Source organism: Heptranchias perlo, chromosome 16, assembly GCF_035084215.1.
Source record: "Heptranchias perlo isolate sHepPer1 chromosome 16, sHepPer1.hap1, whole genome shotgun sequence".
NCBI lineage: Eukaryota > Metazoa > Chordata > Chondrichthyes > Hexanchiformes > Hexanchidae > Heptranchias > Heptranchias perlo.
Window position 1 is genome coordinate 15,511,451 of NC_090340.1, and position 24,531 is coordinate 15,535,981.

Below are 24,531 nucleotides of genomic sequence, written 5' to 3' on the forward strand. Positions count from 1 at the left end.
TGCCTGGTATCCAGCACTTGCAGATCTGTACTGCAGCATGAGATAGAACAGAAAAATAATGGATGAAAAATAATGCTTAAAGTAGATTTTCACCAAGTATGTTTTAAAAATAAAAACTTATTTTCTTTTTGCATAAATCATAGGTTGATAAATTATTCATTGACTTCCAGAGTCTGGTCAATATCCCAAAATAAGCAGCAAAAGCCTTTAAGGGACAAACGAGAAGCTGATGCAATGTTTTGTACTGTACTGCATCATTTACTCATTTATTAAAACAAAAAGGTGTTAGTTATATTTTTATTATGTTAAACTCAATTACCACAGCAATATTAGACAAAAGTAAACACTCGGAATACAGTCCATTGTAGCAAATGGCTATCGGTGCTGGATAACAGTATAAATAGCTGGCTTACTGGAATACTGAAATATTACTCAAAATGTGCTCCCTCACAACCGTGATCACTTTTAAATTAGTATCGATTTATAGCTTGATTTAACATAACAATGAAAGCACTTGTATAATGTAGATTTAGAAAGCGATCAAATGTGTAATTTTGGTGAAGTATAGACAGAAATTGATAGATGAAATTGGATATAATTGGAGTTCTGCACACTAGATATAAATGGTACTAGAATTCTGCACAGTGGATTTGAATGGGTACTAGAATTCTGTACACATGGTGAGAATGGGCAGTGGAATTCAATCCACTGAGTGTAAAAAGGAAATTGAAATTCTACAGAGTGGATGTGACTGGAGCACTGAAATTTTATGCAATGTATCTGAATAAGCAGTTAAATTCTGCTCTCCGTATGTGAAGGAGGCAGTATAATTCTATATACTGGATGGAAATGGACACTAACATTCCATATAGTGGGGGTAATTGACTTCAATGGAAATAAGAACTGAGAGAGATGTAAAACAGGCTGTCGATTCGCTATCACCCATTTTACACTATCACACAAAGTCAAAATTACCCCAGTGGATGCGAAAAAGGACCTGAATTCCATACAAAGGGTATGAATGGAGAATGAGATTTTTTTATACTGGGTGTCAATGGGGCACTGAATTTCTGTCACTGGATGTGAAGAGGCAATATATTCTCTAAAGTGGAAGTGAATGGGCAAGGAAATTCCATACAGTGGGTGTGGCTGGGGCACTGGAATTGGGTTAGGTTGTGTTGATCACACCTTCCTTTGTGGGGGATTCCTTCAAAAATTGATGCACACCTAGTCATCCAATACAAATATGAACACCTTTCTGAAGACCCCTGCCCTAACTACCAAAAGATGGTGTCAGCAATCAAAGAAACGAGTATTATCAATTCAGAAATATTAGTACATAGAACAGAAATTATGTTTTAGTAAGTGATCAAATACAGAAAAATGCAGCAATCTGATGATCTTGCAAACTTCCTGGGTTTCTCTTATTGACCCCCCTATGGTTTATCTGGAGTATGCTGCACATATAATTGAAGGCATTCTTTAGAGAGAAACTATGATGATTATAAAATGTTTTTCTGATTTGTTCCACCACGCGATCAGGCACAGATAGGGTCCCTGTCTCTCTTACGGTGTTTCTTGACCTTTGGTGCGGTGTCGTTAACTTTTGCTACTCTGTTTGGGTTCCTCGGTGGCGGCTGGGTGTTGCCTTTTTTTGCTCCCTCTTCTTTTCTTTTGGGCCTTGCTGTTTTTGACTCAGAGCAGCGTACACAAGGCTGCATTTCAACATTGTCTTCAGGGGCTGTAAGAAAAACAGCATGAAATATAAGGGACAAAATGTTCATTAAAAAATATAAGATGCTGGAACATCCCTGATGTTAGTAAATGTATTGCCTGGTGCAGTACTGAACCATGTTGACCAGGAAGATCGACGTTGTAATCTTACCAAGGTGCTGGTAGGGCCACTAAAATTGACCTCAGCACCTGTGGCCTAGGAAGTGGGAACGTCAAGCAAAATTTCCACTCCTGTGATTCCTGCTAGAAAGTGCATGTGTGAACATCAGGATCAGGAGCTGCCTCCCACAGCTTAATAGCTTGGCTGGATTTACAAATGAAGAATGGCCATTTGGAAGAAAAAGATGCAAAGATTAGGCCTCCTTGTCGTGATTTCCAGACTACAATACAAAGCTTTAAAGTTTGTGCTTGTTTTGTCAATTTTCTAAGAAGAAGAACTTGCATTTATATTAAACCTTTCACGACATCCCAAAGCACTTTACAGCCAATTAAGTACTTTTTGAAGTGTAGTCACTATTGTAATGTAGGAAACAGAGCAGCCAAATTGCCCATAGCAAGGTCCACGAATGAGATGATAACCAGGTAATCTGTTTTAGTGATGTTGGTTGAGGGATATATATTGGCTGTGGGTTCTTTTACGTCCATCTGCAGGGGCAGACAGGACCTTAGTTTAACATCTCATCCAAAAGACGGCGCCTCCGACAGTGCAGCACTCCCTCAGTACTGCACTGGACTGTCAGCCTAGATTATGTGCTCAAGACTCTTTCCTCACTAAGAGAGGAAAATTGAGTGTAAATCAGATTTAAAGAGATAGGGACAATTAAAGGGCAGTATCACAATAGGCAACAAAAATTCACCATGTAACAGCTGATCAGTCCTATAGCCATAAATTACAGGATCACCCTCTCCAATGAAGGATAATTGACTCAGGATATGGAATTGAAATAGGGCTGCAGGAGAGATGCTATAATATCGCAATATTATGATACAGCATATTGACAGCTAGAAAATCCAACCAATGCTTGTAACCTACAAGCTAAAAATTAGTATGAAAGGCTGTAAAAGGGAGGAACACTTTTATTTTACTACATGTAGCACGATGAATATTTAAATAACTTATTATTTAAATATTTATACTATTTGCTTCTAATGCATTTTTTAAGGCATTATTAAAGTTTCTACAATTCCAAATCAAGGATATCGTGGGGTTAAATTTCTCCTCAGGTTCTCCCACTCGTCTGCTGAAACTTCAGAAGAGCCGCGGAAACCGTAGAAAAACATTGTAAAGGCCATTTTTCCAGGATTTGCATGGTACATCCGTGGAAACTACAGCAGGCAAGTAGGAAAACACCGAGAAATCTGCCCCCCCCCCCCCCGCCCCCCAATGGTCTGGAATGTGTTTAACTTGTGTTTTTTTTTAAACACACCTTTCAATCAGATGGATTAATACTTTATTTATTTTGGTAGTACCTAGTTTAACACTTTAACAATGCACCACCAAAATATAATACAACATTAATCCCTCTGACTGTGAATTGCAGGAAAAAAAGTTAAGCACATACCATACTTCCTTTATCCAGCAACTCCCATAACTCCAAAAGGAAGTCCTGAAAGTTGCAATCAACTCAGGAAAAAAAATTAAATTCAAAAATGACTCGCAAAATCAGAATGTCCTAATTAAATTGGGACAGTTGAGGTATGGGCCAAAGACACATGGAGCAACTGATATTTTGCGATAGGACTAGATATTTCGTGAAAATTAATTTACAGCTGAAATAATTCAGATGCAATGACTGACAAACATATGGGATCTGGTTTCCATTTTTACTCAGTTCAAAGAAATGCTCACTTTTGTTTCATAATTTAATAGACCATAAAATACAATTCATACCATGAGAGCAGACAGGTTTCTTTATAAACTGAGAAAACTACATTAAGGAACAAGACCCATAGTATAGGATACAATTAAAGTTGGAGAGTAAAAGAGAATACAATGTAATTCAGGAAGTAGTAATTAGGCGATGCCAAGCTTGGGTTTCAATGCTTGTAGGTTGTAGGAGGAAGGAAAGACTGTGGAGGTAAGGAGCTCCACAGTTTTGAGGTTTTGGGAAGGAATGAGTTAGTGTTGGGGACAGAGCGATGAGTCTTCATTTCAAAAAAGTGAGGTTGCAGGGATGACTTATTTGGAACTTAGCAGAAATAAGAGAGGAAAATTCAATAGATAAATAACCATTGTAAGAATCATTAAAATAAAGACAGATGAAAAAAGGTGCAATGGAGAGAAAGGAGTTGGAGACAAGAAGTGAGAGAAGAATCACCCTAAGACAGGACTGTGAGCTTGGCTGTAAGAAAATTATAATTCTATATAATTGAAAACAATTATATAGAATTACATAGAATGTACAGCACAGAAACAGGCCATTCAGCCAACTGGTCCATGCCAGTGTTTATGCTCCATATAAGCCTCCTCCCTCCCTACTTCATTGACTACTTCAAGAACTGCTGAATGTGGAACAAGTGTTTGGCATAGAAAAGGAAGCCAAGCTTCTTGAGGGCAACATTTAGTGGTGGAGATGTACGAGTTTCAGTTGAGATAAAGAGAGATAACAAAGATAAAGAATGCAGTGGTTGAAGGACTAAACATTGAACAAAAAAGATAAGAGGTGACAGTTTTTAGTTTATTTGTAAGCAACTTGAAGAAACTATCTTTGAAGAATTGAAAAAAACTGAAATGTTTGTTGCACTCAATGCTCTGTTGTAAACTCATCTGCATAATTATTTATAGGACATGGTGCAGAGTGAGACAGGTGTAGAAAGGACAGTAATGCTGGGAGAGGAAAATTGAGTGTAAATCAAATTTAAAGGGATAGGGACAATTAAAGGGCAGTGTCACAATAGGCAACAAAAATTCAGAAAGTCTTTGGAGAGCCTCAAAAGCCATCTCAAGCATTGAGCAACCTTTGTCATGGCCGAAGTGATAGGGGATTAATAAATAGACCACAAAAATAAAGGGAAAGGGAACCCTCGGTGTAGGCGTAAGTCTGAAGACAAGTGGTGGGGAACCAAACGCCCAATTTCCTGTTTGATGGCTGCATAACTAGCGGTGGTGCTGCATGAGATGCTTGTGAGGTGGTTGCACTCTGTACCACTCCACGGTAATATATCTCCATAGGCCAAAATTGCAACAGGTCTGCAAAGAGGTTCAGCCAAGTTTGAGATCACAGCTGACTGTTACTATCCCCATGTGTGCCAGTTTAAAGCTACATGGTTGCCGCAGGTGTCCTTGTAGAAGATGGTACAGCTCTGCATCTGCCTCTCTGTTGGCCCAGACCTTAAGAAGACTGGCTCCCATAATCATTGCCAGGTCTGTGTACCAGGGCCTGCAGAAAGGTTGATGGCAACTTGGTAGTTGCAGCCAATGTTAAGTCTTGATCACCCTGCCATTCATTCTTTCATGTAGTACTATATAAAGGATGATTTGCCATCCAGTATAACAGTTAGTCGGCTTAGCTGACACAGCTTCCTTTGGGAACAGGATCATTCACTGCCAAATCTGCCAAAGTGAAGTAATTTCATCTCTCTGCAGATGTGGGTGTTGGTAGGACAGCACTGCGCACCTCTCGGACAGCCTGACCTGCCAGATATCCCTCTACAGATCTATTCCTTTTCTGCCAAACATGTCAGCTCAGAAGAATCCTATTGGAAAACCCACTGGTGTCAATAAAGGCGTTGGGGGCAAAACAATAATAATTAAGGCAAATGGCACAAAGGCTCATGAAAGCGCAAGTGCCAGCAGAGAGAAAAAAAAAAGGAGTTTGTCCAAATGGCCCAGGAATTACCTAAAAACATTCAGTGCCCTTTAACTATCTGAAAGGTCCACTCATGGAATGATGTATGCCTGGTTTCCTGGGTATAGGTTGGACTTGGTGCTCAGCAGGTCTACCAGCTGACTGGAAAGTTAAATGGGGGACTTGTGCACCCCTATTTTAAAATGCTATTAAGCTCCCACCTGCTTCAGCTGGAACTTCTATCACACACTCTCGACCTGAAAAGAAACTTATGGAGAGCTGATTTTCACCTCATTTAGCTCTCGCTTGCTCCAGTTTTTGGAGTCACAGTGAAGATGAAAGTTGGCCCCATTCTATTAAGAAACAAGAGCCAGGACCCATGATTCCCCACACAGAGTTCTTAATGTAGAGAGGGGATGGCCAGTGGTTTAACCACCCAAGGAGCTGGGAAAATAAGCTGATTCAACTTGGGCTGTTCTTAAGAACTGCCTTGATTGATATTGGCAGACTCCTAGGAGTAGGTAACCAATGGGGAATGCAGCATGGAATGGAGAAGAAAATAATTTAAAATGGGGACAAAACGTGACTGGACGATGCAGGGATTAGACAGTGCCCTTTGAATTCTGGAATCTGAGTTTGAATCAGCCCAGATTTAAGGGATGAAAACCTTCTCTGTCTGTGCCTGTGAGGACGTTACAAGCGATGGGTTTGGGCACTTTCATTTCAGCTCCTAGTGGTTATGAGGTACCAGAGCACAGACTCTGATAAATAATCATTAACTGACAATCTCACACCAGAATGGGTGGTGTGGGAAATGGAAAAATGTCACACTGGTGCAGTGAGACATGCTCTGTAGAGATGGGCACTGAAGCACATCTCTGGGAAGAGCAGAAGGAACTTTACTCTGTGCTATACCTAATCTGTGAGTTCTTAGTGTCCAGTATGGATGAGTTCCAATTTGCAGCACTAACATCCTTCATCTTGCTCAGCTCAAAAAAAATCACACAAAGCATCATTTAAAAACTGAGACAATAGTTTTGATCCTAAAGCCTAGTTATTTCAGATTAATATAATTCATTCACAATATTTTTTCAGCTTGTTATCATTTCTGTATTTGTACAATTGATAAATATTAAATCTGAAAATCTAACTATCGTTAATGAAATGAGATGACACCCTTACCTTTACATTTACAGAACTTACAACAAAGTACTGGTGCAATAATCAGGAGCAGTAGAGATAATGCTCCACACAGATAGATCCACCAAGGGAAAGAGGAAATGAAACTTCTGTCTGCAACACACATACAACACAGAAAAATAAAGTCATTCACTTTTAGAAGGAAAATGATGGTGTAGCAGGTTAGCACATTCTTTCTGGTGGCTCTAAACAGATGAAATTATGAATTTAAGCTCCTCGCACAAAAACGACACACCAACCTTCATGACTCTTGATATATATTAATGACTTGGATTTGGGCGTACAGGGCACAATTTCAAAATTTGCTGATGACACAAAACTTGGAAGTGTAGTGAACAGTGAGGAGGATAGTGATAGACTTCAAGAGGACATAGACATGCTGGTGGAATGGGTGGACAGGTGGCAGATGAAATTTAACTCAGAAAAATGTGAGGTGATATATTTTGGTAGGAAGAACGAGGAGAGGCAATATAAATTAAAGGGCACAATCCTAAAAGGGGTACAGGAACAGAGTGATCTGGGGGTATATGTACACAAATCGTTGAAGGTGGCAGGACAGGTTGAGAAAGTGGTTAAAAAAGCATACGGGATCCTGGGCTTTATAAATAGAGGCATAGAGTACAAAAGCAAGGAAGTCATGATGAACTTTTATAAAACATTGATTCGGCCACAACTGGAGTATTGTGTCCAGTTCTGGGCACTGCACTTTAGCAAGGATGTGACTGCCTTAGAGAGAGTGCAGAAGAGATTTACTAGAATGATTCCAGGGATGAGGGACTTTAGTTACGTTGATAGACTGGAGAAGCTGGGGTTGTTTTCCTTGGAACAGAGAAGGTTGAGAGGTTTGATAGAGGTATTCAAAATCATGAAGAGTCTAAACAGAGTAGATAGAGAGAAACTGTTCCCATTGGCGGAAGGGTCAAGAGCCAGAGGACATAGATTTAAGGTGATTGACAAACAAACCAAAGGTGATATGAGGAAAAACTTTTTTACACAGCGAGTGGTTAGGATCTGGAATGCACTGCCCGAGGGGGTGATGGAGGCAGATTCAATCATAGCCTTCAAAAGGGAACTGGATAAGTACTTGAAAGGAAAAAATCTGCAGGGCTATGGGGATAGGGCAGGGGAGTGGGACTAGCTGAATTGCTTTTGCATAGAGCCAGCATGGACCGAATGGGCCGAATGCCTCCTTCCATGCTGTAACCTTTCTATGATTCTATGATTCACACCCAATATTCCAATTAATGTTCCTGGGACATATAGGTTTGTGCCAGGGGTGCCAAGCTCATACAATTACACCTCATAAGCCTTCTGTGTAATGAATTTGAGAATCTCAATCCAGTTCCTGGTTGGTGTGGGTCAAAACTGTTCACAATTCAGTCCAAATTAGCAATAAATAGGCTATCTCAATTAGAGAATCCACAGAGTTGGCTGATGGGAGTGAAAAAATGACTGGAATCATAGAATCACAGAATCATAGAAATTTACGGCACAGAAGGAGGCCATTCGGCCCATTGTGTCTGTGCCGGCTGAAAAAGAGCTATGCAGCCTAATCCCACTTTGCAGCTCTTGGTCCGTAGCCTTGTAGGTTACAGCACTTCAAGCGCATATCCAAGTGTCATAGATGGTGCTCTTCTGAAGTTGGAGTTAAGAGTCCTTTATCAGAGTCTTGCATCTTACCCACATCACATTTGACTTGGGAATGTTTGATGCTGGAACAAGGAAAATGTTCTTTTCCACAGCACTCACCTTGATTAAGCTCGAAATAAAATTCCCCCTATATATACACATTTTAAAAATATTTAGAAAATAAAGCAGTAATAAAACGTTGTAAATTGAAACAGTGGTGGGGGGGGGGGGACTTTATCCGTTTGCTACATGTAGCAACAACTTCATAAATGTTTTTGTGAAGATTTTTGCTGCTTTTTCCAATGAAATTGTAAACACATTGATAAAGAACACAACTACAATTTCACTAGAAATGCTGAACAGAGGAAATCTTTACAAATGCATTCATCACTTGAACTCTTACTACGATGTGTTTTATCTTGGTTAGCACACATTACAGTAGTCAAATGTTGAACCCTTAACTTTTTAAATGGAAGTCACATGGCTAATTTGGATTATGTCGTACATTTTTTGCTGCTTAAAGAAAGAACATGCATTTATACAGCACCTTTCACAGCCTTAGGACGTCCCAAAGTGCTTTACAGCCAATTAAGTACTTTTTGAAGTGTAGTCGCTGTTGTAATATAGGAAGCACAGCAGCCAATTCACACATAGCAAGATCCCACAAATAGCAATGAAATAAATGACCGGATAATCTATTTTAGTGAAGTTGGTTGAGGGATAAATTTTGGCCAGGACACTGGGGAAATTCCCCTGATCTTCTTCGAAAAGTGCAGTGGGATTTTTACAGACTAGGGGCAGACTGGGGTAACATGCACATGTATTTGTGTGTGCGTGTACACGTGTGTGCATATATGTGTATGTTTATACGTGTGTGTATACATGTCTATGTGTACACGTGTGTATCTGTACATATGTGTACGTGTGCAGGTGTATATGTGTACATAGGTGTATATGTGTGTGTATGTGTGCATGTGGGTGTGTATGTGTTTGTGTGTGCCTGGGATGAGATCAGGAGTCGGTTTGGTTGCCATGGTCTCCACATCCTGATCATACATGAAGAATAGGCAATTAAGTGAGGTAGCAGAGGGCTGCCAACACCTGTGCAACATTGCCTCAACAAGAGTCAGTGCACCCAGGAAAGGAGAGAAAGAAGGGGAAAAATTGAGTAAAAGTAAGCTTCAAAAGTAGGGTAAAATCATGTTGCTGAGCTCAGCAGCTGCAATTGGTACACAGCACTATCAGCCTAAACCACCACCACCGAGCTCTCAATTCCTGCAAAATCAGCAGCACTGCACTGCCTGGTTGGCATTATTACAGTGCTACCAAACTTGTCCTACCAAATCCAGTGTAACTGCGGCATACAACGATTTCACGCCAAACAAGGTGTTGTTCCTACCTGCAATGCTGACAGTGTAGTTGACCCTGGTTGGAACCTTGAGGGTAGAGTGAAATACCTCACAGATATAAATAGTCCCACTCTGAACAGGCTGTGTCTCTTCCAAATAACTGGAAACTTCATATAGTCCCTCGGCATTCTGCTCAGTGAATGTGTCTACTTTAGTCACAACTTCTTGACCATTTTTATGCCAAGCAATGGTGTACTTAGCAGGGTAGAACCCAGATGTTTTACACAAACACATTCGAGAACCATTTGCAAACAGCGTTGACGAAATCTTCAGAGGATCTGGAGAAGCTATAGAAAAATTTTTAAAATAAATAAATTTGTTGATTTCTATGTTAGATACAAATATGGGTTTCATTTACAATATTGCAGTAATGCTTTACCTATTGATATTTAACTGTTCTACAGTTCAGAGAGACTGCTTGTTGGTGCGATCATGAATTTCTTCAATTTTCAATTAATTTTCAGAGTCTGGATGCCCAAATATAGAACATTCTGACTTAAGCAATAAAGAAAGAGCAACTTGGTGTGTTCATACACACTGTCATATAGGACTCATTGGGTGAATGCATTGTTTGTTGGTTCAATCTCTGGTGTGTGCTGGATTAGCCAATGTCATCTTCGATGGCTACAATTCGGCTCAGCATTCCAAAGATAGGGAGGGAAAAATAAATCAGCCCATGCTTCACATTGCTCACCACTAGGGCCTATTGGAAGTGTCTGCCTGTAACTGTCCATTCAGGATATCATTGGGCTTAATTGTAATGTTCCCATAGATATTTACGGGGAGGTGGGGAGGGTGCAGGGGAGCGGGGTAGCACAGGGAAAACTCGGCAAGGCCAGGGATGCAGAAGTCCTGCCGAGTTTAACGGCAGGACCTCATTATAATGTTTTTCTTCCATTTCCCATCCGGCAGCCGGCCAAATTGACAGGCTGGAGGCCGCAGCCAGGGACCCTTGGGGACGGTCCCCATCAATCGGGAAGGAGGGAGGTACAGATCGAGGCTGGTGGGGGGGGGTGGGGGGGGGGAAAGAGAGCGGCAATCGGGATGGAGAGAGCAAGAGAGCGGGGTTGGTGTGGGCGGTGGTCGCTGATCGCGGCGGGGGGAGAGGGAGGCCGTGATCGGCAGAGGGGAGGCCGAAGGCTTCCTTGAGGAGCCGTCGGGAGCACTCCTGCTCCCCCTGGCCCACAAGGAATGTTGTAGGAGGCACTTACCTTGTGGAGCCAACAGCTCCCACCTCCATTTCAGTGCCGGGTTTCCCAAGCTCTGGGAAACCCAACCAGCAACGGTTACATTTAAATCAGGCTCTCAATTGCACTGTGGGAGCCTGATTGAAATATGTTAATGAAGTAGAAGTGGGACACTCGCCCGGCCTGCTACCAGCTGCCATAAAAATGGCAATCGGCATGTACACAGCAGGTTGCGGACGCGTTACCCGTTTTATTAATTTTTACCCCCTCCCCCCTGCCAACGTTCTCCCATCCTTCGTTAGGGGGTTAATATCGAGACCTGTCCAGGCTAATACATTGGACATTTGAGCACTATTACTGGTATACAAATAAGGGAGGGAGAGCTGGATGATAACGGTAAATGATGTAATCTACTTGTGTATAACATGACATTTAGCATAGGAACAAGAGTAGGCCATTCAGCTCCTCGAGCCAGCTCCACCAGTCAATTAGATCATGGCTGATCTGTACCTCAACTCCATTTATCTGCCTTTGCTCCATATCCCTTGATACCCTTACCTATCAAAAATCTATCAACCTCAGTCTTGAAAGATTCAAGTAGTTGAGAGCTTCAAATAATTTGAATTAGTTGAGACCTTTTTTCCCAGAATATTTTTAACCAGAATAATAATTGACAATTTCAACATTTGGTGCATGTTGGTGCAGATAAGGTCACAGTAAAGGACCCAGGACTAGAATCTGCAACACAGAAATAGGACAATCAGCCCAACTGGGTGTATGCCAGTGTTTATACTCTACACTCTAATGACCTCTTCCCATCATGCCACATATCTCTCTATTCACTTCTTCCATGTATGCACCAAGCCTTTCCTTAAATGTGTCAACGCTACTTGCTTCAACCACTGATAGGTGGTACAGATTTTCTGGAACATAGACAATGTCATTGATACCATTTCTCTTTCTCCAAACAGTTGGCAAGGGTTCACAGTCACAGTTGAGAAATTAAGCAGAATATTCGGTTCACTCTGTGCATTAACTATTTACTAAATCAGATTTAGCTGTTGGGAGATCATGGGGGAAGAGCATTGCTGGGTGCTCTGAGTTGCAACATTGTAAATGCATTCATGGTAAGTCTATTCCAAATAAATGCGTTAAGCATTTCTACACTAGTATCCCACAGTATAATTTCACAGCCGACGATTTCCTTTGATCAGATTTTCTAGTGAAATTGTAAACATACTATTTATAATTTCACTGGAAATACCAACCAGCGGAAATCTTTATGACTCATTTACATGGTGCTACACATAAGGACCACAATAATTGCCCGCCCTCCATGTCTTTTAACACTGAGCAGCGTGCAATCTTTAAAGTGGAATTCACACTACTTTTCTGAAGTTTTACCGTTTCATTTTAATTTATCTTTCTGCTTTGTATCACTTTGTGACTGGGAGAAGTGCAAACATAATTAAAATACAAAAATTTGAATTCATTTTAATTTTACCATTTACACAAAGCTGGGGTAAGTGACCTTAAAGCAAGACAACAGGGGGAATTTTAACTCTCTCCATCCAGCAGAAACTGGGCGGCTCCATTTACTGCTCCATCCACACCCCTCAGCAGGTTTTACCCAGCTCTTTCTGCCGGTGGCTGAGGTGCACCCTAACTCAGATGGCAGCCTCATTAATGTATCAGTCTACTCTCAATCATCAGCAAAGTGATGGATGGTATCGTCGACAGTGCTATCGAGCGGCACTTACTCACCAATAACCTGCTCACCGATGCTCAGTTTGGGTTCCGCCAGGACCACTTGGCTCCAGACCTCATTGCAGCCTTGGTCCAAACATGAACAAAAGAGCTGAATTCCAGAGGTGAGGTGAGATTGACTGCCTTTGACATCTATGCAGCATTTGACCAAGTGCGGCACCAAAGAACCCTAATAAAATTGAAGTCAATGGGAATCAGGGGGAAAACTCTCCAGTGGCTGGAGTCATACCTAGAACAAAGGAAGATGGTAGTGGTTGTTGGAGGCCAATCATCTCAGCCCCAGGACATTGCTACAGGAGTTCCTCAGGGCAGTGTCCTAGGCCCAACCCATCTTCAGCTGCTTTATCAATAAAACCCATCGGGGAAGAAGTGGAGGCCCTAAGAGGTCAGTTTTAAACTTATCTATGTGGGCTAGGAAGAGCAGGAGCGCTGCTATGGGCCCGACAAGAAAAGCTTGGCCCTCTGTTGTCTCGAACCCCGCATTCCCATCCATGAGACCCTGCAGAAGCCCTCCCCCAAACTTCTGAGTGACAGTGGGAAGCCTCTGGGCCGCCCGATCTCCGCCTGCCGGTAGCTGACCACCTGCCTCTTTACACCCATTTCAGGCGGGCAGCTGGTCAGCTAATATCAGCCAGGCCTCCCACACAGTCTCCCAGACAGGCAGCCTGCCAGCTTCTAGTCCAGGAGTTAACCCCACCCCAATAAAATCGCTCCTTTATATATTTCTGCTACCCCATGTCACAGGCCTTGGTGCCAGTGTAGCAGCAAGTGATTAGAATTCTATAACGTTCTTATATCTCTCAAATATGTTTTCTTTTGCCCATACTCTTCATTGCACGTGTGCAATACATTTGATTATTGTAGCTTAGATCGTGGAGTAGATTGTACGAATTCGGACTCCCAGCAGGAAGCTTCGCACACCGGGAGTGCACATCAGGAATTTGGGGGTGGAGCTCTGCTGCTCACAGGATTTTCTGCCAATTTAAATGAATGGACAGGAAATCGTCTGGCCTGAATTCCCAATATGTCCTCCTGGCAGGAAAAGTACTGCATTGGTATTATGAATTTTACTGTATTATGCCGTCTTTTAACATAGCCTATACTCCTGGTTCCAATGCCCTGATTATTCCAGCTTCACTGTGGGGAATTATACCTGTAAATCTCTTACAATTCATGAAAAGGTTCACTGCCAAAGCATTCATTCAGCTTTTACTTTCCTCTTTGAAAATGTGAATGGTGCCTGATTTAACAAGGTAGGAGTATTGTATAGTATACAAACAGTATGCCTCTTCTACAGGTTGAGTAGAATTCCTCTCCAGTCTTCGGTACAATAAAGCATCTTTACGGGATTTCTTTTCATTTTATATTAAGTGTTTCTAGTGCTAAAGACCCAAGAACCTTTGCTTTTTCTTCAAAGTGCTCAAAAATTTGGGTGGGGGAGTGAGAAATGTTCTTTGATCATGATATGTAATCATATGATCAATTCATTTACAAAGAATGTATTTATCATTCCGCCATCTATAGCACACAGAGGAAACCTCTCCCCTCCAGTATTTACTTTCTCCACTACCTTACTCAGTCCATATAATGAAAGGCTGGACTGTGTTTTCCATTATATAAATTGAAACGTTAGTCTGCAATAATTAGTTGTAAAGTCCTGGGGGGTAATTTTAACTTTGGCCGATAGTGTAAAATTGGCAATGTCAAATTGGTCGCCCATTATAGATGTTGCAGCACTCCCTCGGTACTGCACTGAAGTTCGAGCCTAGATTGTGTACTCAAGTCCCTGCAGTGGAGCTTAAACCCACAAACTTCTGACTCAGAGCCAAGAGTGCTACTACTGAGCCCAGGCTAATAAACAAGAACATCTGCATCTAGAATTAAAGCAAATCCATGAAATTATAATAAATTAGTCTGGAACCAGGGGATATACATATAAGGTTAATTGTGAAAAATTTAGAATAGGGAGCAGAAAACGCATTTTTTTGACAAATAGGCTTGTGAGGCAGTAGGATGCTCTACGAGAGTTAGTGATTGAAGCAGAGATCATGTTAACATTTAATAGGTTAGAAAGGTGGGTGAACAAAGGGGGAATAAAAGGATATGGGAACAGGGTGGGTATTCCGGATACGGACTACTGCTTTTATGGAGAATAAAGACCAACATCGACTGGGTGGGCGAACCAGCCTCTTTCCCTTTTATAATATCTAAGTAATTCTAAGCTGTAAATAAATTACTGTCAACAATCTGAAGCATCCTTTAATTAAACAATAGTTTGGTGCTATGGACAGTGGATAGGCTGTCGGGTTGATTGCTGAGTCTGTCAATTCTATACATCTTCAGACATTTTGAAAGTCACTATAAAACAGGAATACATTTACAACGGGGGCTGTTGAACCTCAGGCCAGTGACAGTACTTTTAAGCTACACCAACAGCCCATCTAATAATGAAACCCTCAGCCTAGTGAGAAACGATGATTGGGAGCTAACCAGGATAGGCTAAGATCATAAATTACAGGATATAGTTTTATAACTAACAAAATATATCCCAGCCCTGGTCCCTAATGTGGTCCTGATTCAAACGATAATTAAAGATCCAACATCCCAAAACTAGACCTTGAATTTTTTTACCCAATTATTAGTTGGCACCGCTATTCATTAGAGCTGTTCCACTGGAGCACATTAAGGTTTGAAAAGCTAATGTTAAGTCAATGGTTGGGTTTGGACCTGTTGGGTGGAATTGTTTGTTAACATGAGGTTGAATGGTTATAGAAACATAGAAAATAGGAGCAAGAATAGGCCATTCGGCCCTTCGGGCCTGCTCCACCATTCAAAATCATCGTGGCTGATTGTCTAACTCAATACCCTATTCCCACTTTTTCCCCATATCCCTTGATCCCTATAGCATTAAGAAATATATCTATCTCTTTCTTGAATACATCTAATGACTTGGCCTCCATTGCCTTCTGTGGTAGAGAATTCCACAGGTTAAATATGATTTAACATTTAAACACTAAACGTTCTGATTGGAATACTATTTCCCATTACTTTTCAGGGATCGGGGATCTGGGATCTGTTATTTAAAATTTGGGACTAATCCAATGAGTGTTTCACTTGAACCAGAGGGGTGCGTTAGGGCCGGCGGGCCGAGTGTCGTGAACGAGCCCTCGGGAGGGAGAATCGCCCTCTTGAAGGCCACTCCTGAAATAACAGCCGCAGCACCAGCACACTGAAAAACAGGTTTTGTAATTCAATTTGGGTAGAAATTGCTCTCGTGTTTAATCCTGGAACTTCGGTGCTTGTTATTGTAATTCTATATATGTGGCCCGCGGGTCTATACGATGTATAATTAAGTGACCCATTAACACAGGGAGTTGGACAGCCGCTGCCATGAATTGCAATTTGTTGTAACGTTTATAATTTCAACAATAGTTTAAGGGCCATTGGAGGTAATTTTGACATTGTACGATGGTGTAAAACGGGTGAAGCCAATGGAAATAAAAATGGGGAGATGTAAAACGGGCTGCCGATTCGCTACCACTGGTTTTACACTATGGCACCGTGTAAAAGTTACCCCCACTTTCTTCAGAAGTCCGAATACTTAAGAGAAATTTATCTCTGAATGCATAGGGGTTAATTTTAACTTTGGCCGAAATTGGGACCAGCCGTCTATTATACACCTATTCAACATTTTTTTAAAAATAAACGTAGGCAGGGAAAGAGCTGGCGGTACACTCAATTCAGACTGTACCAATTCATAGGTCGCGGGAATATTTTCATGTTTGATTTACAGCACCGTTTGATGGTAAGTATCGTGCAATAACTGCAGCCGGTGGAATGCCATAATTCGGTTAACAAACCCTTTCCTTGCAGAATTCTTCTGCTCCCTGTGTGGAATGACATCCCGGGTTTGGGAAGATTTGATCGGTGGCTATTTGGAGAAAACTGATAGAAAGACAGTGTCAACAATTTCGCTAGAGATATACAACCAGAGGAGATCTGCACCCGTGTCTACGCCGACCGGGAGAGACACATCCTATCCCGGCGTCATTTAGAATGAATCACTGACCCTCCCGTGGGCTCGAGTGTCCACGTTATTCAGTACACGGATTTTCTTCCATTTAGTTTCTATTGGCTTCAGTTCCGGTGGCAGTTTCTCAAAGCAGGCAAAACAGTGTTTCTCGGAACCCAGGAACCGTTGATTTTTCTTTTATGTTCAAAAATGTTGGGGTGAAGCGGGAAATGTTCTTTGTTCACGATGTGTAATGATATGATCAATACATTTATAAATAATTAATTTACCATTCCGCTACCTATAGCACACAGAGGAAACCTCTCCCCTCTCAGAGACTGGACTGTGTTGTCCATTATTTAAATTGAAACGTTAGTCTGCAATAATTAGTTTGAAAGACTGGGGGGTAATTTTAACTTTGGGCGCTAGTATAAAATTGGCGATATCGAATTGCTCGCCCGTTATAGTCCTGCAGGATTTTCCCTGCCGTTGACTTCAATGAAAACGAAATGCGGGCGTGGTGTATAAATGAGCAGCTAATTCGACATCGCCCAAAGGTAAAATTATCCCCAGATATTTATGATTGGCTCCTTCATATTTAACCAATTACTAGTATAACTGGTTTCACAAACAACGTGCCTATCACTGTATCAACTGCCTGCAACAAGTGGGGAAATGGGTGCTATAGTGGTTTAGACACTGGGTTTTTGCCTCTGGGACCTGGGTTCAAATCCCAACCAGACTGATGGGATAAAAGTATCATCTTTCTGCCAGCTGTAAAGGTCCTATGTGAAATGAAAGAGTCGCTAGTGGGCATGGACCTACAACACAAAGCTGTCCTGAAAGCTGTGATACTGAATAGCTGCTATGAAAGATGGGAAAAAATCCACACTGCTGCTCTATGAGGTGCTCTCCCGAGGCTGGGGTTGGAGCAGAGTGGAGAGAACTATACTGTGCATTTGGTTATGCTGTACCTGACCTGGGAGTGCTTGATGCTAACACTGGGTGCCTGAAATGGGAAGAATCACAAAAAAAATTGCTGAGCTTTGTGATGTTATATTTTCTCTGGAGCTAAACTGCCAAAATATTTGCGAATGAACTATATATTAATGACTTGGACTTGGGTGTACAGGGCACAATTTCAAAATCTGCAGATGACAAAAAACTTGGAAAGTTAGTAAACAGTGAGGAGGATAGTGATAGATTTCAAGAGGATACAGACAGGCTGGTGGCTTGGGTGGACACGTGGCAGATGAAATTTGACACAGAAAAATGCAAAGTGATAATTTCAGTAGGAAGAACGAGGAGAGGCAATATAAACTAGAGGGCTCAACTCTAAGAGAGTTACAGGAACAGAGAGATCTGGGGGTATATGTACACAAATCATTGAAGGTGGCAGGGCAGGTTGAGAAAGTGGTTAAAAAAACATTTGGGATCCTGGGTTTTATAAATAGAGGCATTGAGTTCAAAAGTACGGAAGTCATGATGAACCTTTATAAAACATTGGTTCGGCCACAACTGGAGTATTGAGTCCAGTTCTGGGCACCGCACTTCAGGAAAGATGTGAAGGCCTTAGAGAGGGTGCAGAAGAGATTTACAAGAATAATTCGCAAGTGATTAGGAAGGCAAATGGAATGTTGTCATTTATCGCAAGGGGAATGGAATATAAAAGTAGAGATGTTTTGCTACAGTTGTACAGGGCATTGGTGAGACCACATCGAGAATACTGTGTGCAGTTTTGGTCTCCTTATTTAAGAAAGGACATAATTGCTTTAAAGGCAGTTCAGAGAAGGTTCACTCAACCGATTCCTGGGATGAGGGGGTTATCTTATGAGGAAAGGTTGGACAAGTTGAGCCTGTATACTCTGGAGTTTAGAAGAATGAGAGGTAATCTTATTGAAACATATAAGTTCCTGAGGGGACTTGAAGGGGTAGAAACTGTAAGGATGTTTCCCCTTGTGGGAGAGACTAGAACTAGGGGGTCACAGTTTAAAAATAAGGGGTCTCCCATTTAAGACGGAGATGGTGAGAAATTTTCTCTCTCAGGTCGTGAGTTTGTGGAACTCCCTTCCCCATGTAGAAGCAGAACATGCATTTATTTAGCATCTTTCATGTTGTTCCAAAGCACTTTGCAGCCAATAAAGTGTGAGATGTTGGTTGAGGGGTTAGGGCAGGATAGGACACTGGGACAATGCCCCTACTCTTCTTCAAATAGTGGCATGGGATCTTCCACCCAAGTGGGCAGATGGGGCCTCAGTTTAAAGTTTCATCTGAAAGACAGCACCATAAAACAGGAATACTTAAGAAAATGACTGTTTGAAGATAAAAGTCGTCACATTCTTTGCATTTACAATGAGGGCTGTTGAACCTCAGGCCTGGGAGAGTAATTTTAAGTTACACCAATAGCCCATCTAATAATGGAACCCTCAGCCTAGTGAGAAACGATGGTTGGGAGCTAACCAGGATAGGCTGAGATCATAAATTATGGGACATAGTTTGTAAAACCCTAACAAAATATATCCCAGCCCTCGTCTCTAATGTGGTTCTGATTCAAACGGTGATTAAAGATGCAATATCCCAAAATTAGACCTTGATTTTTTTTTTAACCCAATCATTAGATGGCATCGCTATTCATTAGAGCTGTGCCACTGGAACACGTCAAAGTTTGAAATGCTAATGTGAAGTCATAGGTTGGGTTTGGACCCATTGACATCATGGATGGAATTGTCCGTTAACAGTTTTGGAAGAACATACATTTGACATGAAGTTGAATGGTTAAAAGTTTCAACATTTATGCACTAAATATTCTGATTCAAATAATATTTCCCATTACTTTTCAGGGATCAGCGGGTTCGTGATTTAGATTTGGGACTAATCCAATGAGTGTTTCACTTCGACTAGAGGGGTGCGTGTAGTGAACAAGCCCTGGCAATCCTTTCCCTGGAGGGAGACTCACCCTCTTGAAGACCACTCATGAAGTAACAGCACCAGCACATCTAAAAACAGTTGTTGTAAATTAGTTTGAGGAGGAATTGCTCTCGTGTTTAAGAACACAGGAACAGGAGTTTAGCCCCTCGAGCCTGTTCTGCCATTCAATAAGGTCATGTCTGATCTGTGACCTAACTCCACATACCTGCCTTAGCCCCATATCCCTTAATACCTTTGGTTAACAAAAATCTATCAATCTCAGGTTTAAAATTATCAAGTTAATCCTGGAACTTCGGTTTTTGGCATTGTAATTCTTTATATGTGGCCCGCCAGCCTCTACAATACATAATTAAGTGACCCATTTACAGGTGGCTTTGGACAGCCTCCAGCATGAGTTGCACATTGTTTATAATTTCAACAATAGTAAAGGGACACTGGGGGTAATTTAGACTTTGTGCCATAATGTAAAACGGGTGACGACAATGGAAATAAAAATCCTGAGAGATGTAAAACTACTTAGAGAAACTTAGCTCTGAATGCATGGGGGAGGGGGGAGGGGGGAGTAATTTTAACTTTGGGCGATATTGGACCTGCCGCCTGTTGTACGCCTATTCAACATTTTTTTTAATTAAATGAAGGCAGGAAAAGAGCTGGCCGTACAGTCAATACAGACTACCAATTAATAATTGTAAACAATTTTACAACACCAAGTTATAGTCCAACAAATTTATTTTAAATTCCACAAGCTTTCGGAGGCTTCCTCCTTCCTCAGGTGAACGGTGGGGAACGGTGTCCACACCGTTCACCTGAGGAAGGACGAAGCCTCCGAAAGCTTGTGGAATTTAAAATAAATTGGTTGGACTATAACTTGGTGTTGTAAAATTGTTTACAATTGTCAACCCCTGTCCATCAGCGGCATCTCCATATCATGGCTACCAATTAATAGGTCCCGGTAATATTTTTCATGTTTGATTTACAGCACCGTTTGATGGTAAGTATCGTGCAATAACTGCAGCCGGTGGAATGCCATAATTCGGTTACCAAACCCCTTTCCTTGCAGAATTCTTCAGCTCCCTGTGTGGAATGACATCCCGGGTTCAGGAAAGTTTTGCTCGTTGGCTCCATTTGTGCCTACGCCAACCGGGAGAGAGAAATCCTACCCCGGCCTCATTTAGTATGAATCGTTGACACTCCCCTGGGCTTAGGTGTCCATGTTATTCAGGACATTGTTTTTCTTTTGTTTATTTGATATTGGCTTCAGTCCCGGTGGCAGTTTCTGAAAACATGAAATTTATTCTGGACAAGAGCCTTGAAATTCCCAGTTTACTCCCTCCAGCCGAGCGCTACATTGCAGGATATTGTAACTAAATCAAAGCGGACGGGTACGGTTTGCTTTAAAATCTGCAGGAAACATTGCAGTTTCCCTTGCGTGAAACGACTACATTTTTCCTGGTAAGAGTTGAAATATTTCAATCGGCGGACGTCCAGGCGGGTTTCCGCTTCTGCGCTGCCCAGCCTGCGATTTTCCATTCGGAAACAAACGACTAGCTGTTTTTAAGGGGTATTAATGAAAAGTGAAAGATCCGAGATCATTGGACTGGATGTTATGGATAATGGGAAACGCTTCGGTTACATTTCACATCGACATCTTGTAACCGTACCAGAGCAAATTATGGAATATACTTTTTAAAAAGACTGTCATCTTCTGCAGTAAATGATTTCGAAAAAGCTGTTCAGGCAGGAGCCTGCGGTAACCCCAGAACAATAGACGAATGCCGAGGTATGAGGCGGTTTGTGCAATACTCAGCACTCGGCTTTCTTCTCTCAACCTTCACCAGACTTTCTTGCGCAACAAAAGCCCCGACTCCCGTGGCCACAGTGACAGTGATGCTGGATACAGCTGCACCCAGTCAGCTCTCCAGTCACCGAAACAACGGTCTGCCGTGCACTGGTTATTGTTTAAGTATACCATAATGAAGAGTCGCAAATGAGAAATTAATGGCAATTCGCTTTATCCGTCCCTCTCGTTCTCTCACTCCTTCTCAGTGTCCTATCTCACTGGCCCGCTATCCCACTGTTTAATCTCACTGGCCCGCTATTCCATCCCAGTGTCCCGCTGTCTAATATTTGGAGAAACAGATGTAAGGGCCCCGTTCCCCAGGTCACTCACCTCTTACACTAAGCTTTACGCCGGTTCCATTTCCAATAAATTCACCTTCCACTCTGCAATAATAGACACCAGCGTCTCCGATTTTCACTTTCCAAAGGCGCAACGTGGCGCTTGCTTTAGACTCAATCCGGTAGCTTTTTCTGGGATCTTGTCTCGAGTTTAAGAATTCCCGTTCGGCATCTTTCCACCAGTAGACTTTGACGTTGTTTATATTTCTGAACAGGGGGAATATGCAATGAAACGTCACGTTCTCTCCTGTCATTACATCGCTTACATCAGGGGTCTGCGTCACTTGGAGATCGGCAACTATTACAAAAAATAAACAAAAACACCAGGCATTTATTTAAGACAGGGGAGAACAATTGGAATAAAACTTCTGGAGGAAAACGGGGCAGCAACATCCCCTCCAGTCGCTAAGTGTTGGCGAACGGCATTTATTATTTCGCTAGAAATAGCCTCTGTCCTTAATACATAGCGATTAGAGAAAATATTACCCTCCAAAGAACACAATGGAACTATCTCGGTTATAAATAACGATATAAATTAAAATATACATAAATTATGATTTTTGTTGGATTACAAGTTTTTTTTTCTATGTAGAGGTTTAATCCCGTGTTAAATGAAGACTCTTACCTGTAACGGCCAGGATGAATATGGGGTAAAGTTGGGGTCTTCCAAACATACTGAGCGCTGACATTTGGAACTGAGTACCCGCTGGGCACCAGACACTGCGTTGGTTTTGGGGGGAGGGGGGGAGTAATTGTTTTTCCAGTTAATGTGATGTGCAATTCGTTCGAATTGAGACCGAAGATCACACGTGGTTGCGGTTACAATAACTGGGTTTTGGTAGGTGAGATCTGCAGACCATGTTGAGTGCTGGAAATATAAATCGAGGCTTTTTTTTCTCTGCAGACCTACTCGAACGAACAAAACTTTTATCTGAAGCAGAAATGAAAGGTCACGTCACGTAGAGGGGAGAGCGAGCGAGTTATGTTGCTCAACTCGTTTCCTCCCTCGAGGCGCAATCTTCAGCCCCTACACATCCACGGGCGTTGGCTGTAAAATTCACAGCTCCAGAAAAGCCAAACGCACAAGATGCCCCTCAAATTACCCGCCTCCTTAATGCTCTGTAACTCTTACCCTTATCTGCGGACTAAACCACCCTCCAAACAGCGCAGAGTGCTGGTGATAAAGGTGGACCTGGCAGAAGACGCGAGCTCCTCCCCACATCCCAAGCCAAAGGAGCCCTGCATCTAATTTGTTCATTTAAGGAGAAGTGGTCCCCACAATAGGGACATTTCATGGGCACTCATTAAGAGTTCAAAAGCAAAATGCTACGGATGCTGGAAATCTGAAATCAAAACAGAAAATGCTGGAGCAGCTCAGCAAGTCAGGCAGTATCTGTGGATTAAAATGCTGCCTGACTTGCTGAGCTTCTCCCAACATTTTCAGCTACTAAGAGTTAATACCTAACTGTTTTAGTGCCGTACCTGTGGCCGGAGGTTCTTATCGTTTTGGTATAAAGGATGGAAATCGCTCGAAATACACAACAGGTCGGTCAATAAACTGAAAGGGGAAGAAAATTGGACAGTTGGGGCACTACCAGAAGAGAAATCGCTTTAAAGGACTGAGTGAGAAAAGGGGAGGCAAAGCAAAACTAAGCAGGATTAGAGAGCTTTAAGCACAGAGTTTGGGGAGAGTTGGGTGAATCTGCTAAACGGAGTGGCTTGCTAAACAGGGTGATGACGGGAATTTGGTGCAGAGGGGGAAGGAGGCGCTAAATAATTTAAACCAAGATGCAACAATAAATAGTAAATATATAAATAAATAATCCGTAATTAATTAGATCTAAGGGAATAAAATTAAAATTAAAATGAACTAAATAGAGGACACCAACATTAAAGGTATCCGAATTGCATTAAATAAAAATCTTATGAATAAATAATAAATAGGAGTTAAGGGGATACTAAAATAAAGAAGTTAATAAACAAAAAACAGGACTAGTTACAAATTAATCTGAAATCATCTACTAAAATCCATCTACTAAATACAATCTAGATCTCAAGTAATTCTATTATACCTAGAGTTAAATTACTACTAACAAACAAATAAATAAATAAATTGATTATAAAAAGAAACTAGAAATGACAGTGCAAGCTTTGTGCCAGACTGTAATATGTGGGAGTTTGGGAGTTTGTGGACAGTCAGATTGTCCCGGAGTCACATCTGCAGGAAATGCCTTGCCTTAAGACACTCCAGCTCAGGGTCCTTGAGCTGGAATGCGAGTTAGAGACACTCCGACATATAAGGGAGGAGGAGGAGTTTCTGGATAGTTTTCTCCAAAGTAGTCACAGCTCAGAGGAAAGCACAGGTACAGGAAGGAGAGAGTGTGACTGTCAGGGGGGGGGGGGGGTGCAAAGGGAGATAGAGGAAGAGGTCCCGCAGACACTGGTCCTATCCAACATGTACAATGTACTTCATACCTGTGAGAATAAAGAGAAAGACTGCAGGGAGGACCGCCACAATGCTGATCTGGGCACCATGGAGCAGAGGGCTGTCCAAAGGGGGAAGGAGCAGAATAGAAATGTAATAGTTATAGAGGATTCAATAACTCGGGGCATTGATAGCATCCTCTGCAGCTACGATCGAGAGTCCCGAAGGGTGTGTTACCTACCTGGTGCCAGGGAAAGGGATATCTCGATATGGC

General features: G+C 41.9%; 1 protein-coding gene across 2 annotated transcripts; it reads right to left on the bottom strand.

The window, feature by feature from the left end:
- Positions 1 to 283: 283 nt before the first annotated feature.
- Positions 284 to 23,006, bottom strand: LOC137333501 (natural cytotoxicity triggering receptor 3 ligand 1-like). 2 transcript variants are annotated; one of them, XM_067997677.1, is made up of 5 exons: positions 22,458 to 23,006; positions 21,825 to 22,130; positions 9,751 to 10,047; positions 6,705 to 6,815; positions 284 to 1,741 (listed from the first exon to the last, which is right to left on the bottom strand). In XM_067997677.1, exons 1-5 carry the CDS (start codon positions 22,519 to 22,521, stop codon positions 1,539 to 1,541), a joined length of 981 nt encoding a protein of 326 aa, XP_067853778.1. In that variant the 5' UTR covers positions 22,522 to 23,006; the 3' UTR covers positions 284 to 1,538. The 2 variants fall into 2 exon arrangements, with proteins under 2 accessions (XP_067853778.1, XP_067853779.1); XM_067997678.1 differs by lacking the exon at positions 6,705 to 6,815.
- Positions 23,007 to 24,531: the final 1,525 nt, after the last annotated feature.